Source organism: Amphiura filiformis, chromosome 1, assembly GCF_039555335.1.
Source record: "Amphiura filiformis chromosome 1, Afil_fr2py, whole genome shotgun sequence".
NCBI lineage: Eukaryota > Metazoa > Echinodermata > Ophiuroidea > Amphilepidida > Amphiuridae > Amphiura > Amphiura filiformis.
Genome location: NC_092628.1, coordinates 82,457,238 through 82,472,150, shown reverse-complemented (window position 1 = coordinate 82,472,150; position 14,913 = coordinate 82,457,238). Strand labels below are relative to the sequence as shown.

General features: G+C 37.6%; 1 protein-coding gene across 1 annotated transcript; it reads left to right on the top strand.

Annotated features, from left to right (window-relative positions):
- The first annotated feature begins 8,197 nt into the window (after positions 1–8,197).
- On the top strand, positions 8,198–14,492 carry LOC140163590 (monocarboxylate transporter 13-like). Its single transcript, XM_072186908.1, has 4 exons — positions 8,198–8,381; positions 10,184–10,324; positions 10,797–11,588; positions 14,389–14,492. The coding sequence occupies exons 1-4, from the start codon at positions 8,198–8,200 to the stop codon at positions 14,490–14,492; spliced, it is 1,221 nt and encodes a 406-aa protein (XP_072043009.1).
- Positions 14,493–14,913: the final 421 nt, after the last annotated feature.

The following is a 14,913-nucleotide window of genomic DNA, read 5'->3' as shown; positions in this document are numbered from 1 at the left end:
CCCAATTCGCCCAAGACAGATGCTAATGGAGGCACATCACAAGACTGGCTTAAACAGGACGAGGATGGTGCCTGAATGAGTGAGAAAAACTATAATTTTATACTGACCTTTAATGATTTAAAGCCATAGTGTGTGATTTGCTTCACAGCGACGCCCTCAATTTTACTCGGATTTCTACTTTTTGCATAATTTAATGCCCAGTGGTACACTAAAATACCACGTGTAAAAGACTAAGCCTGAAGTGCTTTAATAGCAGTAAAATTTAACTTTTTCTATTAAAACCGGATTTATTAACGATCGAGTACTTGCTAACATGTCAGCTTGTATGTACACACGTCGAGCGCGATGCTCCGTGCAGTTACATGTAATACGATCGGCGAGCGTAGTACACGTATTGTAGGCGTTGGAATGAATAGCAGTTTTCTTCGTTATACCTCATTTGTTTGGCTCGAAATTAAAAGGGGATAATGTGATCAGTGCAAATCCCACATTATTGCTTTAAAGCAAAGCATCATTCACATCATTGTAATATCATTCTACCACTTTTGCTATCAAATTACGATCGATTTTAATTCCGCCTTCTTAATTTTTTTCAGTATTAAAGCTTTCCTTTCAGTTCAAGAAACCATTGGTCAAGGAATGATACCAGATTATTTCGACCGGTACTACGAAGCTGCCGTTGGGATTTATTCTGCTGGAACACCACTTGGGTTTTTGATATTACCTCTACCAACTCAAATCCTTTTCGATATTTTTGGTTGGTGAGGCACCGTACTTTTACTCAGTGGGATTGTCCTACATTCTGTTCCGTGTGGTACTCTTTTCCCTGCAGAAAAGCGGATAGAAACAGCATACGAGCCAATTTTAGACTCCTTACATTTGTCTGATAATGGACCTAAAATATCTGTTATCTGTTCAAAACACTGGGGATAAATGTTATGACAAGAAAAGATTTCGTCACACGTGCATTTGTTTCATCTTTAGCATGTGGATATACGGCTACTGGGTGGATAATCTACATGGTTTCTTTTGTTGTATCTGAAGGGGCATCCTTGAAAGATGCTACTATTGTAGTTACCAGTGGAGGAAGTGGTATGATGACAATCAGGATTGGAATCTTCTTGCTGCATAAAATCATGACATACAAACAACTTCTTTACCTAGCATCTCTTTTGGTGGCCATCTCCTTATCTCTTATGACTGCCTTTACAACATCTCAGTATTATATGGAGCGGCAATACAGTCTCTACGCAGGACAACCAATTCTTTTGTTATGCAAAGCTCACTCAGTCATTTAATGAGGCAATACAAACGATCGAATTTGGTGTTGAAATGAGCAAAATTTTGAGTTACACCTTTTCAATGTAAAATTAATTTTCTCGGCCAAATGAAAAGCAATAATTTTAATTTTTTCAGTAAATGTCAGGAAAAACTGTAATGCTTGATACTGTATTTTTTTTCAAATCCTAGTGCTAAACTTAGGCGTAAAATTCAGTCATTTAGTGTAAGATTTTCGATTTTGATAGGCTTCAACTCTGCCCGCGAGCCTTTTTTTTTTCAACCTTTTAGCTTTTCAAAGTAATATAGTTCGCTAAAGAAGGATTTTTCCCAACTTTCTAACGCACATCACCGTTAGCCATATATCATAGTTTTGTCAGAATTTCCGTTTTGATTCCATAATTTTTGACTACCAGCTGAAAATTTTTCAAATCCACGCGTGAAATCTTAGGCTAATACATTGTACTAGCATTGTGGATCGATATCTCTGGGTGCCCGGCCTGGCTACAGTGTTGCCAGAACTTCAATATAGCAAAGAAATTACCTAGTGTTTCAATTGTCATGAAGGTGACTGGGTATAGGCCCTAGTGCCTTTTGTTTGTGTTTGTTTGAAATTGCTTAAACCCACCGAAAGTCATAATGAAGCAGCCAAAACAATTGAAATATCGATTATTTCTGCTGGTTGCTCTCGAGATAAAGTACTGAGTTTGACATTTTCGGAGCATGAAGGGAAAATGGGTAAAATAAAAACGGAAATTCTGACAAAACTATAATATATAGACCCACACGATGTGCCTTACAGAGGTGGGGAATATCTTTCTTTAGCAAACTATATTAGTTTGAGACGCTAAAAAATGAATTCCGTAAAAAGCTCGCGGGCGAACTAAAGGCCGATAAAAATCAAAAATATCACACTAAAAGACATTTTAACACCAGGATTTTTAAAAAAATGTATATCCAAGCACCAAGTTTTTAACTGACATTACTGAAGAAAAAAAAAATATTGCTTTATATTTGACCGAGAAAATAAATTTCATAGCAAAAGGTGTATCTCTGAATTGTGCTGATTTTAACATGTATCGATCGACTTTTTAGCGCGACTATGCATTTCTAAAGAATTGGTTGTCCTGCGTAGAGACTAGTTGGCACGGAACTGTACATATCTGCAAAAAATAAAGGGCGAACTCCCACGATTCGGAACACATTTACGCCATTGCGTGGGTAAATCTAGCTGAAGGTTTGGGATCCATACTCACTGGGATTGTCACTAGTAAGATTAATCTTTTGCACTCACGTCTTCAAAATTGCTAAACATAATGCCTAAACAGACCTGAGTCCACTGTTTCGATAATAATTATGAATACAGTACCTCCCCGCGCAGCGCTGATCTATGCACGCCTACACCACATGCATTTGATTGCTGGATGTTATGAAGTTCTGTGATGTCTTTTTTCTTATGTGTTTTATTGTTTTTCATTTTCAAATTTGCCGCCTTTGGGCCCCATGCACCAGATCGTGTCACAAATACACTATCCAGAGAAGACGCAAAGCGACTACTTCAGGTTCTATCGCTTAAGGGGCATCATCAAATGTTCAAGAAATGGAAATCCGCTAAACAGGAAGATATCTATGTTAAGTACAAACATCTTAGAAATAGATTGTCGACCTGCTTAAGCGAACTAAATATTCCTATCTTGCTCCCCTTGCTGGAGGTGATTCATCAGGTCGCCCATCCATTCCTGATACCATGCAATATACAATGACGTTATTGCTGACAAACTTCAAGACATTGCCAATCTTTTCAGCCAGTTTTTTGCTGAATGTTTCAACCCTGACGACGTCGATATATCTGAAACTCCTTCCAGTATTTACCATCCTCCAGGGAATCTTTCCATTGTAGTTTGTTCCGTTGAGGACGTATTTGATCTTATTCCTCTCCGGAACTCTTCATCTGCTGCTGGTATCGATGGTATCTCTGGTGCCATGCTAAAAGGTACTGCCATCACTGTCTCTCCAATTCTTACCTATGTTTTCAATCTTTGCAAGTCCTCTGGCAGGGTCCCAACTGATTGGAAAATATGTCGCATTATTCCTACTTTCAAATCAGGGGACAAAAAGTTCATTGCAAACTACCGCCCATCTCTCTTCAGCCTATCATTTCCAAGATTTTAGAGAATGTTATTCATAAACATATTCTCTCCGACCTGCAAGAATACAATCTGCTCACTGAGAGGCATTTTGGATTCCTTCCAAATTCATCTACCACTGATGACCTCCTTACAGCCATCTTAGACTGGCATAATGCCATTGAAGTCCGCAAAGTCCGTGGTTGCCTTTTTCGACCTGGTGAAAGCTAGCCTTCGATATAGTGTTTCAAAAACTTAGTGCTTCTGTCATATCTGGTCAACAGTGTACAGTGTTTTTAATTGTATTAAATGTCAGTAATTCCATAAGGAATTAGTCACATTTACAAGGAACATTTACATGTTCTTTTTGCATAAATGCTTAAGAGAGACAACATTTTATGTTATACATAAGTTTTAAAGAATTTGATTTTTCAAATATATCAGGTCACCTTCTTTTAATCGCCCTTGGATGATCTGCCATCTGCTATCTTGCTACCAAACCGAGGTTCTTTCTGCAAACGCATGCGCAAAATGTGCATTTTTGTTTCTCGCGCTTTGTTTTTTGCAACGCGCTATAAGGATTTTGATAAGCGAACGCGGTAATTAAAAATAGGCGAACATATTGACAGCCCCACCCCTACTTTACCTTATCAAAATGCAAAATGCAGATTTTGATATCAAATGAAAGATTCTATTTTTCTCATTAACATATTGAAATTTTAGGCGTTCCATATCGTCGGAAATACACCGATTTGGAGCTTCTAATTTCAATATTATAATGAGAAAATTATGATCTTTCATTTGATATCAATTGATTATGATTATCATTTTATCATTGCTGAAAATACTGTAGACTACCAGTATCATGCTGCATAAAAAGTATGAATGTATTGTTTACCCTGACTGCTTATATCCATAAGTACCAGACTTGAGTCCTGTTTATAGGGACAGTCTGTGTTAGATGCTGTGAATGACCAAATCGCAACAGTATAAAATAATGAATAACCTTAAAAGTGCCATAGAGGGTCTGAATGCGAAAATTTTGGGTTTTGAAGAGGAAAACTTTTTTGGCCCCCCCTTTCCTACCACCTAAAACTTTTGGTCCCCTCTTTTAAGGTCCAAAACTTTTTGGCCCCCCCTCCCTTTTACCAGCCCCCCCACCAAAGTATTTCTGAACACTCCCTAAATTTGATATGTGGTGTTAAAGCAAAATTATCTTACTCTAAAACCGTTGGGGTAAGCTAAAGTAAGCTAAAGTACCCCACTGTAAGTACGTTGTTTTTCAATTTATAACTGCTAACCGTCTATTTTGAATGGGGCTGTCAGCCTTGTATTTTCGCAAGCCTCGAACGTCACGAAGAATAGGACATGCAACACGTGACGTTCGAGGCTTGCGAAAATACAATATCACTCACTTGTGGACCGCTCTCTGCCGAAGGGCGTTAAAGCTAAACCACTTGACGGATATTTTTTGTACTTGCTGTCAATCAAGAATAATGTATATATTACATGTAGGCTAAAAACTGAGTAGCTGGGGCATCTGCATATGTTCGTACCTCCCTGATATGTAAGTGACAAATAACAGCAAAAACAACTCCCATATCTGTCCATAACTTTGGTCAGTGGAGCGAGCCAGGGGGTTTCAAGTGGGTGATTAGTGATTAGCAAGTGCCATATTTGGGCATAAGTGCAGTCCACCATTCAATGTGGAGGATTATTTTCTAGAATTTCAGAGAGTACACACAATATTGGCCGGTTATTTTGCACACAGTGACGTTAACTAGGCAATGCCCTATACCTATAACATACACTGTTTGTAGAGGTCACGCGTCAATGGGGAGAGCACTGTGTATTGTGTATAGGAAAATGAACAGTAATTGCAGTATGTAAATATATCAGACCACCTTCCAACCAAGCATGCGTTTGACAGTCTCGTACACACACACAACCTCGTTTTGAGATGCCGCACGATCGGCGAATATCCACCAATTCATGAAGTTATATGAAACCAAACCGTTTTTGTCATTAAAACAGGCGTGATTTTTGATGTGACGGGGAGCTTCGCCATATCATTTTACATCTTGGCAGCCGTTTCTTTGGTGATACCGTTATCGCTTGGACTGGGAGATATATTACCATAAAAGCATTTAGTCATTTTGCGGCGACATAATTTCCTGTGGCTTTTATTACTACATTCAAATGACCTACGGATTTACGTATGCACGTGGCATCAGACTATTAACAGCAATTCGTGATGCTTACACCTGGCCGGATATTTAGGTATAAAGTGTAAAAACATAAAAATTATAAGTTGATTGCCTAAAAAATATGGATAATTCATTAAAATTGTCATCACGTACTTTTGCAGTAAAATTTTTGTCAAAACGAGAAAACAGCTGCAGTAATATTAAGAAGGCCGAAGCACCATTTAGCTAATTTCTGTAGAGATATTTTGATAAAATTTCCAGTTGTGCCTTTTATACACGGCTTTTGGCTTAACCACTGGAAGGTTATGTTAGCAAATGTATGCTACTTTTAAAAGGAACATTTGCCGAATGAGCAAATAGCTGTAATGTACAGTAAGCCAAAGAATAAGGTATGATTATTCGCCTAACTAAGACGTTTCAGAAAAAGAATAGTTTGCATCATCTGCGATGTCTAGATAGCATCTTACACAGCAAAGAGTAAAAAAATATGTAGGATTCCATAGGATTCAATGGAATTTGTATTTATTTATCATCTATCTTCTTAACTTGACAATCCAGATAGTAAAAACCAGACTTGTAACGAGTCATGACTCGAGACTCGACTTTTCAAAAATGAAATGACTCGACTCGGATTTTCAAATTTTCCCCATAGAAATTGTACAGTGACTCGAGTCATTTTGACTCGACTCGACTCTAGATATTGCAAGAAATGACTCGACTCGACCATGAAGTGACTTGACTCGTTACAACTCTGGTAAAACTATTCTTTTCCTGAATCCCTTGAACTTGAGGAACAGTTTGCATCCATTTTTACGAAAATCGGAGCAACTTTAATTTTTCACCCCTGTATTGACCTTGGACCTGCTGAGCCTCATAACTTGGTAATTATATGTCCTACGCGCAAATACGTTACATTTTTGTGATCCTTAGACCCAGACGAATAATTTGACATGTTTTATAGTGAATTTGGAGCATTTTTACCCCTATCTAAAGGGTCACGGGGTTACAATACAGCTTGGTAGACAACATTTTTGAATTCAGCATACCCGAAGTAACCAAAATAATTTGGTTGCCAACTTTTGCGCGAACTTGCCGCTAGATGCTTAAATAAGCACATATTTCCAAAATAGAACCAGTCTACTAGTTCTCTTGTCTCTGAGAGACGAGGGGCAATACAACTTGAGTCACGTCTTTGACGATCTGAAGAAAAATCAACTGGCAACTCGGTTGCTAAGCAGCAAAAATCATCAGCTGCACACAGATCGTCAATGCAACAATAGCATCGATAAAGGAAACTGTGAGGTTATGAAACGTCTGCAAGTAACTGGAAATATTTGGACTAGTTGTATGAAATTACAAATATCAGTTTACCATGAACAATTTATGAGAGGAAAAAGGCTGGAAAAGTAATCAAATACCCTGAAAATTTTGACCCGTTTTCCAATTTTTCAAGTGAAACTTGAAGCCATGGATCCGCCTCTCTGCAGGCCCCGGGCAACTTTGCTGACAGGGCCTGTTCCCTTAAAAGGGCATTTCGTGATCCACACCCTCATCCCTCCACTTTTTTCAAAAAAGTTGAGAGTTTTATACCACTGGAAACCTTGCTACATAATGTTTAGGTACCAAAATGTTTTTGCAGATTTAATTCGTTTAGCAAAAATATCGTCAAATTTGAATTTCGTATTGGTATACCAGAACGAAATTACAACAGTCTGTGGCCTATGGATCAGTGTAATACACATAATCATGCATAGCTCGCAAACGCAAAATCTGAATCAACTGGAATTTTGGGAATAAGCTTTTTTCGTGGATATCTACTGATGTCATAAAAAGAGGATGCTAGGATCACGTAACAAAATCCTCTTTTAAATCCGCCTCTGTACATAAAATGAGTAATCATGAAAAGCACTATAAAATAAACATTTCATTCATTACTGTTTGTTTCTTGTGGAAAATGTGCATTTTATGTGAAATTTTTACCAACCACTATATGTCTCAATCTCGATGTGCATAAATACATGGCCAGCTGACGTCATTGACGTCATAATATATGCACGAAACAGGTTCTATAATTGGCTAAACCATAGTGTAATACCAATACGTCACGTAGCGTCATGTTCATTAGTATATATGTTTGCCAGTCTGATCTCGGGATAAACCACAGTTCTGACGAGTTTAGAACAACTCCGAAATTAAAAGAACATCCCCGGAGAAAATCTCAATTTGGTTTCTATCGGAAACCACTCTTTTGTATCAAATAAAATATTGGGTAAGAGCTCAAAAACACACCCTTTTACACCAATATTACATAACTTTGATACACTATTCATATGATGCCGGATCAGTGACCAATTTAATGGCGGAACCCCTTTGTTCGAAACAATGGTACCACTTTTATGAATAGCATGTCGCAAACTCTATTCGGCATCAAATGAACAAAGCATTACATAATCTATTGCCACTCTATTCTATTAAAAGCTCTTTGATCATTACAGTGGCCCCTCACCGCCCCTGGGTTCTTTGTTTTGGATATAGCCTACATAACAGGTGAGCCATGAAGCGATCATTGCTCTAACGACAACGACAATGGTAAAAGACAGTGCTAGATCGTGGTTGGTGTTACTCGTTGTCACTTTCAGTATGTTTCTGGAGGTAGGTACCATCAAAGCATTCAGTGTTTTATTACCAGACATAGAGCAGCAACTTGACACCCATCTGTGGATCGTTGGATCGAGTATTGCGATCATGACGGGATTTGGCTATACCTTTGGTAAGTAAACACTCGTATAAAATACTACAAGTTATGGGTGTGTACACCTACAGACATTAGAGAAAGAATTTGGAGAAAACCTTCTGATAATTACAAACACTCGCTGAGCAGCAAGACCTTCCCTCTAAGCTTTTAATCCGATAAGCTGATTATCTATTTGTTTTCATGAATTGGAAGACATTCTTTCATGTATTACTGAGCTCAATCATCTGAAATTACTGGAGCGTGAACCACCCAGGCTGGTGGCTCAGCATAGTATTTCATTAACAGAAGGTTTTCTCCAAATTCATTTCCCAATGACTTCAGTACAAGTTCAATAATGATAAGTTATTGGCTTAAACGACAATGTGTTCCAATTAATAATTAAATATATTGTTTCTTTACTGTAGTGACGGAAGCATTAACATTTAGGGTTGACGAGCATATCTTGTGACGGTTTTATTACTGTGAAATTTGTGCGCCTTTTTTGCCAAAAATGAAAGTAAAATTGCGGTATAGCTTACAATGGCCTGAAAGCGACTCGTCGCATACGAGTATTTTATGTGTAATTTGGTTTTTATGTATCGGTGCTCGGGCGCTGTCTTAGTGTCTATAGTTATCGGGTGAAAATAAATTCTAAGGTGAGCAAAACTTTGCCGGGACGTGTGCGCGCGAAGTGCGCAAAAATGTGCAATGGAGTAAGAAGGATAATTGTGGCCTTAAAAGGCCAAACGGGAGATAAACATCACAAATTTGGTCAACTTTGTCCTGATATTTCGGCGGTCGGTATGCCACTTTTTTTTTTATAGTTATAGTGTCAACATTTCAGAGCGTCCGTCGGACGGGCTGCATTTTGTGGTTAGGAAAATAGCACGTCCGAAGACAAAAGTAGCCCGTCTCAGACGTGAGGACGGGCTCTATTTTACACACCAATATACCCGTCCTCCGTCTCAGACGTGAGGACGGGCTCTATTTTACACACCAATATACCCGTCCTCCGTCTCAGACGTGAGGACGGGCTCTATTTTACACACCAATATACCCGTCCTCCGTCTCAGACGTGAGGACGGGCTCTATTTTACACACCAATATACCCGTCCTCCGTCTCAGACGTGAGGACGGGCTCTATTTTACACACCAATATACCCGTCCTCCGTCTCAGACGTGAGGACGGGCTCTATTTTACACACCAATTTTACCCTTTCGTGCCCCAAAAGACGGTGTTTTTCGCGCTAAAAAGGAAATGCACAGGTCTGTTATTTTAGAGGGACGTCCTGCCGCTTCCGCCCCGATATTCTTTTACATTCTTTAGACGATGTTCAAGAGTGCATTTATGATATTAATCACGCTTATATGAAAGCACGATCCTTATCACTACCTTTATGTATTTTCTTCCGACCTTATACGTTGGGTTCCATGATATGTTAATGGCTAAAGTTCGAATTACGCACGTTGGTTTGGTTTTATTATTTATGTGTTGCATGTAAATTTGTTCACCTGAACCATAAAACATGTTTTTGAATTATTTTATGAAACCTAAATCAGAAAGTTATTAACATTTCTTTCTGATTAATGTTTGTAAAGTGAAAAGCATAAAAAGCATAAAACACTTAAGACAACTTCATTTTGGAAGGAAATATAGGCCTAAATGACTGTATTGTCAGTGAAAATGATCAAAGGTAGCAACAAAAGTTTACTTGATGCTAATTAGTCTGTGTTCACAAACTATGAAGCAAGAAAATTGTATTTTTGAATTATACCAATATTTTTGGGATGGATCTATTGTATTACAAATCATTCTGAATTAATTTTAATTGTTACAGGCCTGTTAACAGATTCAATAATTAAGTTGTTCAGCCCTAGAGTCTGTGTCATGGCGTCTGGATTGATCGCAACTGTGGGTCTTATTGTGTGCTCGTTTGCTACAAATTCATTCACGCTGCTTTTCGGTTTGATTTTATCGGGTAAGTAACACCCGGAGTAACACATTATTTTATTTGGTTAGACTTAATTATTTGGTTAGAATTAAGGGTGACAGTTTTTCATATTCAGACTTTCTGGAAAGCTCATGTAAATTTCAACTTAAAGTCACTTGAAGCATATTACAATGGTAACGCATTGGTCTCCACTGAAAACCCACCTATAGATTTACCAAGGTACCACACAACCGTGGCACATCCCCGTATGTACGTACCTCCAACCAGGAGACCTGGCATTGGCAAGGCCATATTTTCGTCCCCATTTAGGAGGCAAAGCCATATTTTCGTCCCCATTAGTGTCAATTGTTTGTCCCGTTTTAAAAACGTTTGCTCTTTACCGTCCCCATTTTGTCCCTGAAAATTCTCTGCCCCCTGGCTACGCCACGGGGTATATTTTTCAAGATGAATTGAAATCTGCTTAAACTGTAGTCTTCTTATTTTGTCATCTCTTTCAAAGGTTTCCTTTTAGTGCAAGAAACCGTTGTTCAAGGAATTATACCAGACTATTTCGAAAGATACTACGAGACCGCTGTTGGGATTTACTCCTGCGGAACAGCACTCGCTATTTTGACATTTCCGCTGGCAACTCAACTAGTTCTTGATGTTTATGGTTGGAAAGGCACATTGCTTTTAATTAGTGGAATCGTACTCCATTCTATCCCGTGTGGTGCTCTTCTTAAATCTGAAAAGTCCAGAGCATCTGACTACGAACCAATCTTAGATCACCAAAGTACATCGAATGACAAAGGACCTCAACTATCACTAGTAAGACATTTCTTCAAAACGCTAGGTTTACATCTTTTGACAAGTAAGGATTTCGTCACACGTGTTTTTATCCCAGCTTTGGTACTTGGCTATACTCTTACTGGGTGGTTAATCTATATGGTATCTTTCGTTGTATCTAAAAATGCATCTTTAAAGGAGGCAACTATTGTAGTTACAAGTGGAGGGTTTGGTATGATGACGGTTAGGATAGGAATCTTCTTACTCCATAAAATCATGACATACAAACAACTTGTTTACTTAGCATCTGTAACAATGACTCTTTCGATGATCCTGATGACGGTTTTCACGGGCTTGATTGCTCTGAACATCATCTCAGTAATATTTGGAGCAGCAATTGGCGTACTTGGTACCGAATTATTCATATCTGCAAAGATAAACTCGCATGAATCTGAACATTTTCTCGCTATTGCATGGTTGAATTTAGCTCATGGATTGGCTTCAATACTCAGTGGATTTGTTACAGGTAAGGCCAAGCTACTGACTACTTTGGCCTAAGGCATAGCTAAAGGGCTGAGGTATGAACGTTTGGACAGTATTTTTTGTGGAACACGAGAGCACATCAGACATATCGAATTGCATTCTGAATACGAAAAACGTCCTTCTGATATCAAATAATTTAATGGCAGATGATTAAAAAAAGTAATATTTTTGATATTTAGCAGTCCTCGAAGAAAACTGTATAAATCTAATGATATGTACTTAAAGTGTATGTAGCTGGGATGAATAGCCGACAATCAATTTAAAAAAAAAGTTTGGCCTTTCGTATTGAAGATATGGATTTTCCCCCAAAACACCAAAACAATTTAGGTCTTTTTGGAAAAAAAATGTTTATCTTCAATATGAAAGGTCAAAATAGTCAATTGATTGTCGGCTTTTCATCCCAGCTACATACATTTTAAGTACCGTACATATCATTAGGTTTATAAAGTTTACTTCGAGGACTGTTAAATATCAAAAAAATTTTAAATATCAAATTTTAATAATTTGTCATAAAATGTGTATTATATCGCGAATTTAAAAAAATCAGTTATTTGATATCAGACGGACATTCCTCGTATTCAGTAGGTATTCAGAATGTAATTCGATATGTCTGGCGTACTCTCAGCTCCCACAAAAATACGTGAAAACGTCCCTAAACATTAATATCAGATCCCTTAAAACATTTAGTATCACTTAGTGACACAGCTCTAACGCTCTAACATGTGCAATGCCATAATCAGCACGTAATAGAATAACCATTGCAGACAGGAACACCCCGGAGGATCGCTGGCTCAGCTCCGCGAATTTTGCTCGGGTAGAACGGAACAATTAGCAATAAAACTAGTTGAACCTTAATTCAAAATATGGCAGCACACCACTAAATCCTTCCGCATTTGGCATATCCGTATATACTGCATGATAAAGAGCGGGGGGGCGGAATGCTCACATACTGTTTGTCCACCTTGTCATATTTATGATTGTGAATATTTTTGAAAGAAATCAATTACTTTTCTGATATCAATGGGAATATAAATACAGTTTAACATGACCTACTATGTTGCTCTGGCCCTAGAATTCTCAAAAGGGCAAAAAGTAGCACATTTTTCACTGGGTGCGAACTTGTTTGAAGCGCTGTTTTATAACTTTGGAGCGACTAGCAATAAAAAGAAATGACACTTTTTAAAGATGTTTAACACTGATTCCAAAAATAAAGAAAACCAAAAATATTTTGTTCTTCGAAGACTCATTTTTTTAGGCTATGGGCATGATTGATACCTGATTTTAAGTGCCAAAAAGTTGAAATTTTTGCCTGAAACGTTTCTATTTGCAAAGAAAAAATGTCTGTTTTCTGTTACCGTCTACAAATACGCGATTTCATTCTTAAACGCACACGAAATTGTCTTCAAAACAGAAGTTCCCATCGAATTGACAATTTAAGACCGTGCTATAGAAATGAGCTATTTTGGCCTTAACATCACAGGAGTGGTCACTTTTGATTATCCCGGCGCAGAAAAAGTGAAACATCTTTGAAATTATTTTGATGCAAAATGTAATTATAAGAACAAAACTCGTATATTAACGTTTTTAAAATAATCACTGACCATTTAATTGGGTCGCAATAGACTTTGAAAGGCAATGCATGCTTTTTTCGTAATACACGGCCCAAAATGCCGGTATTTTTAAGATATTATCAAATATTCAATTCCCAAGAGAGAAATATATCAAACAATTTGAATGATGGGTTTTCTTAATTTTAGATCTTGGCACAATAATACACACAACTTGGAAAATGAACATTTTAAAGTGCCAAAATGACGTTCCATCTACCCATACCCCCAAACTTTAGAACATAGGCCTTTGGCATATCCGTATATACTGCATGATAAAGAGCGGGGGGGGGGACCGGAATGCTCACATACTGTTTGTCCACCTTGTCATATTTATGATTGTGAATATTTTTGAAAGAAATCAATCACTTTTCTGATATCAATGGGAATATAAATACAGTTTAACATGACCTACTATGTTGCTCTGGCCCTAGAATTCTCAAAAGGGCAAAAAAGTAGCACATTTTTCACTCAGGGTGCGAACTTGTTTGAAGCGCTGTTTTATAACTTTGGAGCGACTAGCAATAAAAAGAAATGACACTTTTATAAAATGCTTAACACTGATTCCAAAAATAAGGAACAAAAAAACTATTTTGTTCTTAGAAGGCAGCACACCACTAAATCCTTCCGCATTTGGTGTAACCCTTGATAGTCCCGGTAAACATAGGTCGGTAGTGCAAACAAGTGGGTGTCCCTTGGGAGCAAGATGAGTAGCCATGATTGTTTATTATAATTAAATTAAAAGATATGCAATTGGTAAATGTTCAGAATATCACAAAATGGTGCATCTTGATCTGGTCAAAAGTTTGGCTCCCAAAACTAATCCGCGTACGGACATGGTAAGGAGGCATTCGTGCAAGCTGAAAATAAGGGTGGCGCTGTTCAGGTCCCCGTAGCTTAAAAGTTAGTCTCAACTTGTGTCAAAAAACCCATTTTAAATTAAATTTTAATCTTTATTTAAGATATTGGTGCTACCAAAATATGAAAAATGGTTTTACATGGGGTAGAAAAACAAACTTACTTTCATGTATATTTACACGTATTTCAATGGGAGTTTATTTAGTGGTGTGCGCCCATATATTGGTGTAAAAGCCAATACTGCGTCATCCTAGTCTGCAATAGCATGATTTCATCGTTGGGTACTAATTTCTCCTTATTATTGTTTTGTCAATACAGGTATTATATTTGATATGACTGGAAGCTTCACCCTCTCGTTTAACATCTTGGCAGGGGCATCTTTGGTGACAGCGATATCGCTTGGATTCGGAGACATTTTTTAAAATTATTTAAAATAATTGTTATTCATGGGTGTACCTAAATAATAAGTAGAATCTTTTATAGCTATAGTTTTGGTTGTACCATAACGCGTACAAATATGTAAGTGGATCTCGATTTTACTGTTGTTATTTTTTAAACAATAGAATGTACTTTGACTTGAAATTGGAAGCATAACACCGTTGTTCCCATTTTTTACGCTTGTTCTCAGGTCAACGTCAGTAATTAACCTTCAAATATCAATATAATTAATAGTTAGTCAGTGGGGCAAATTGGTCACAAATGGTTACACAGGAATAAATTGTTTAATTCAGTTCATTCACTGACAGGTTTGACAGCGTTACGATGTGTCTTGAAACTTTTCTTTACTATGTATTATGTAGTTCATAGTCTAAACTATGTAGTTTCACTCTAAAACAAAATATT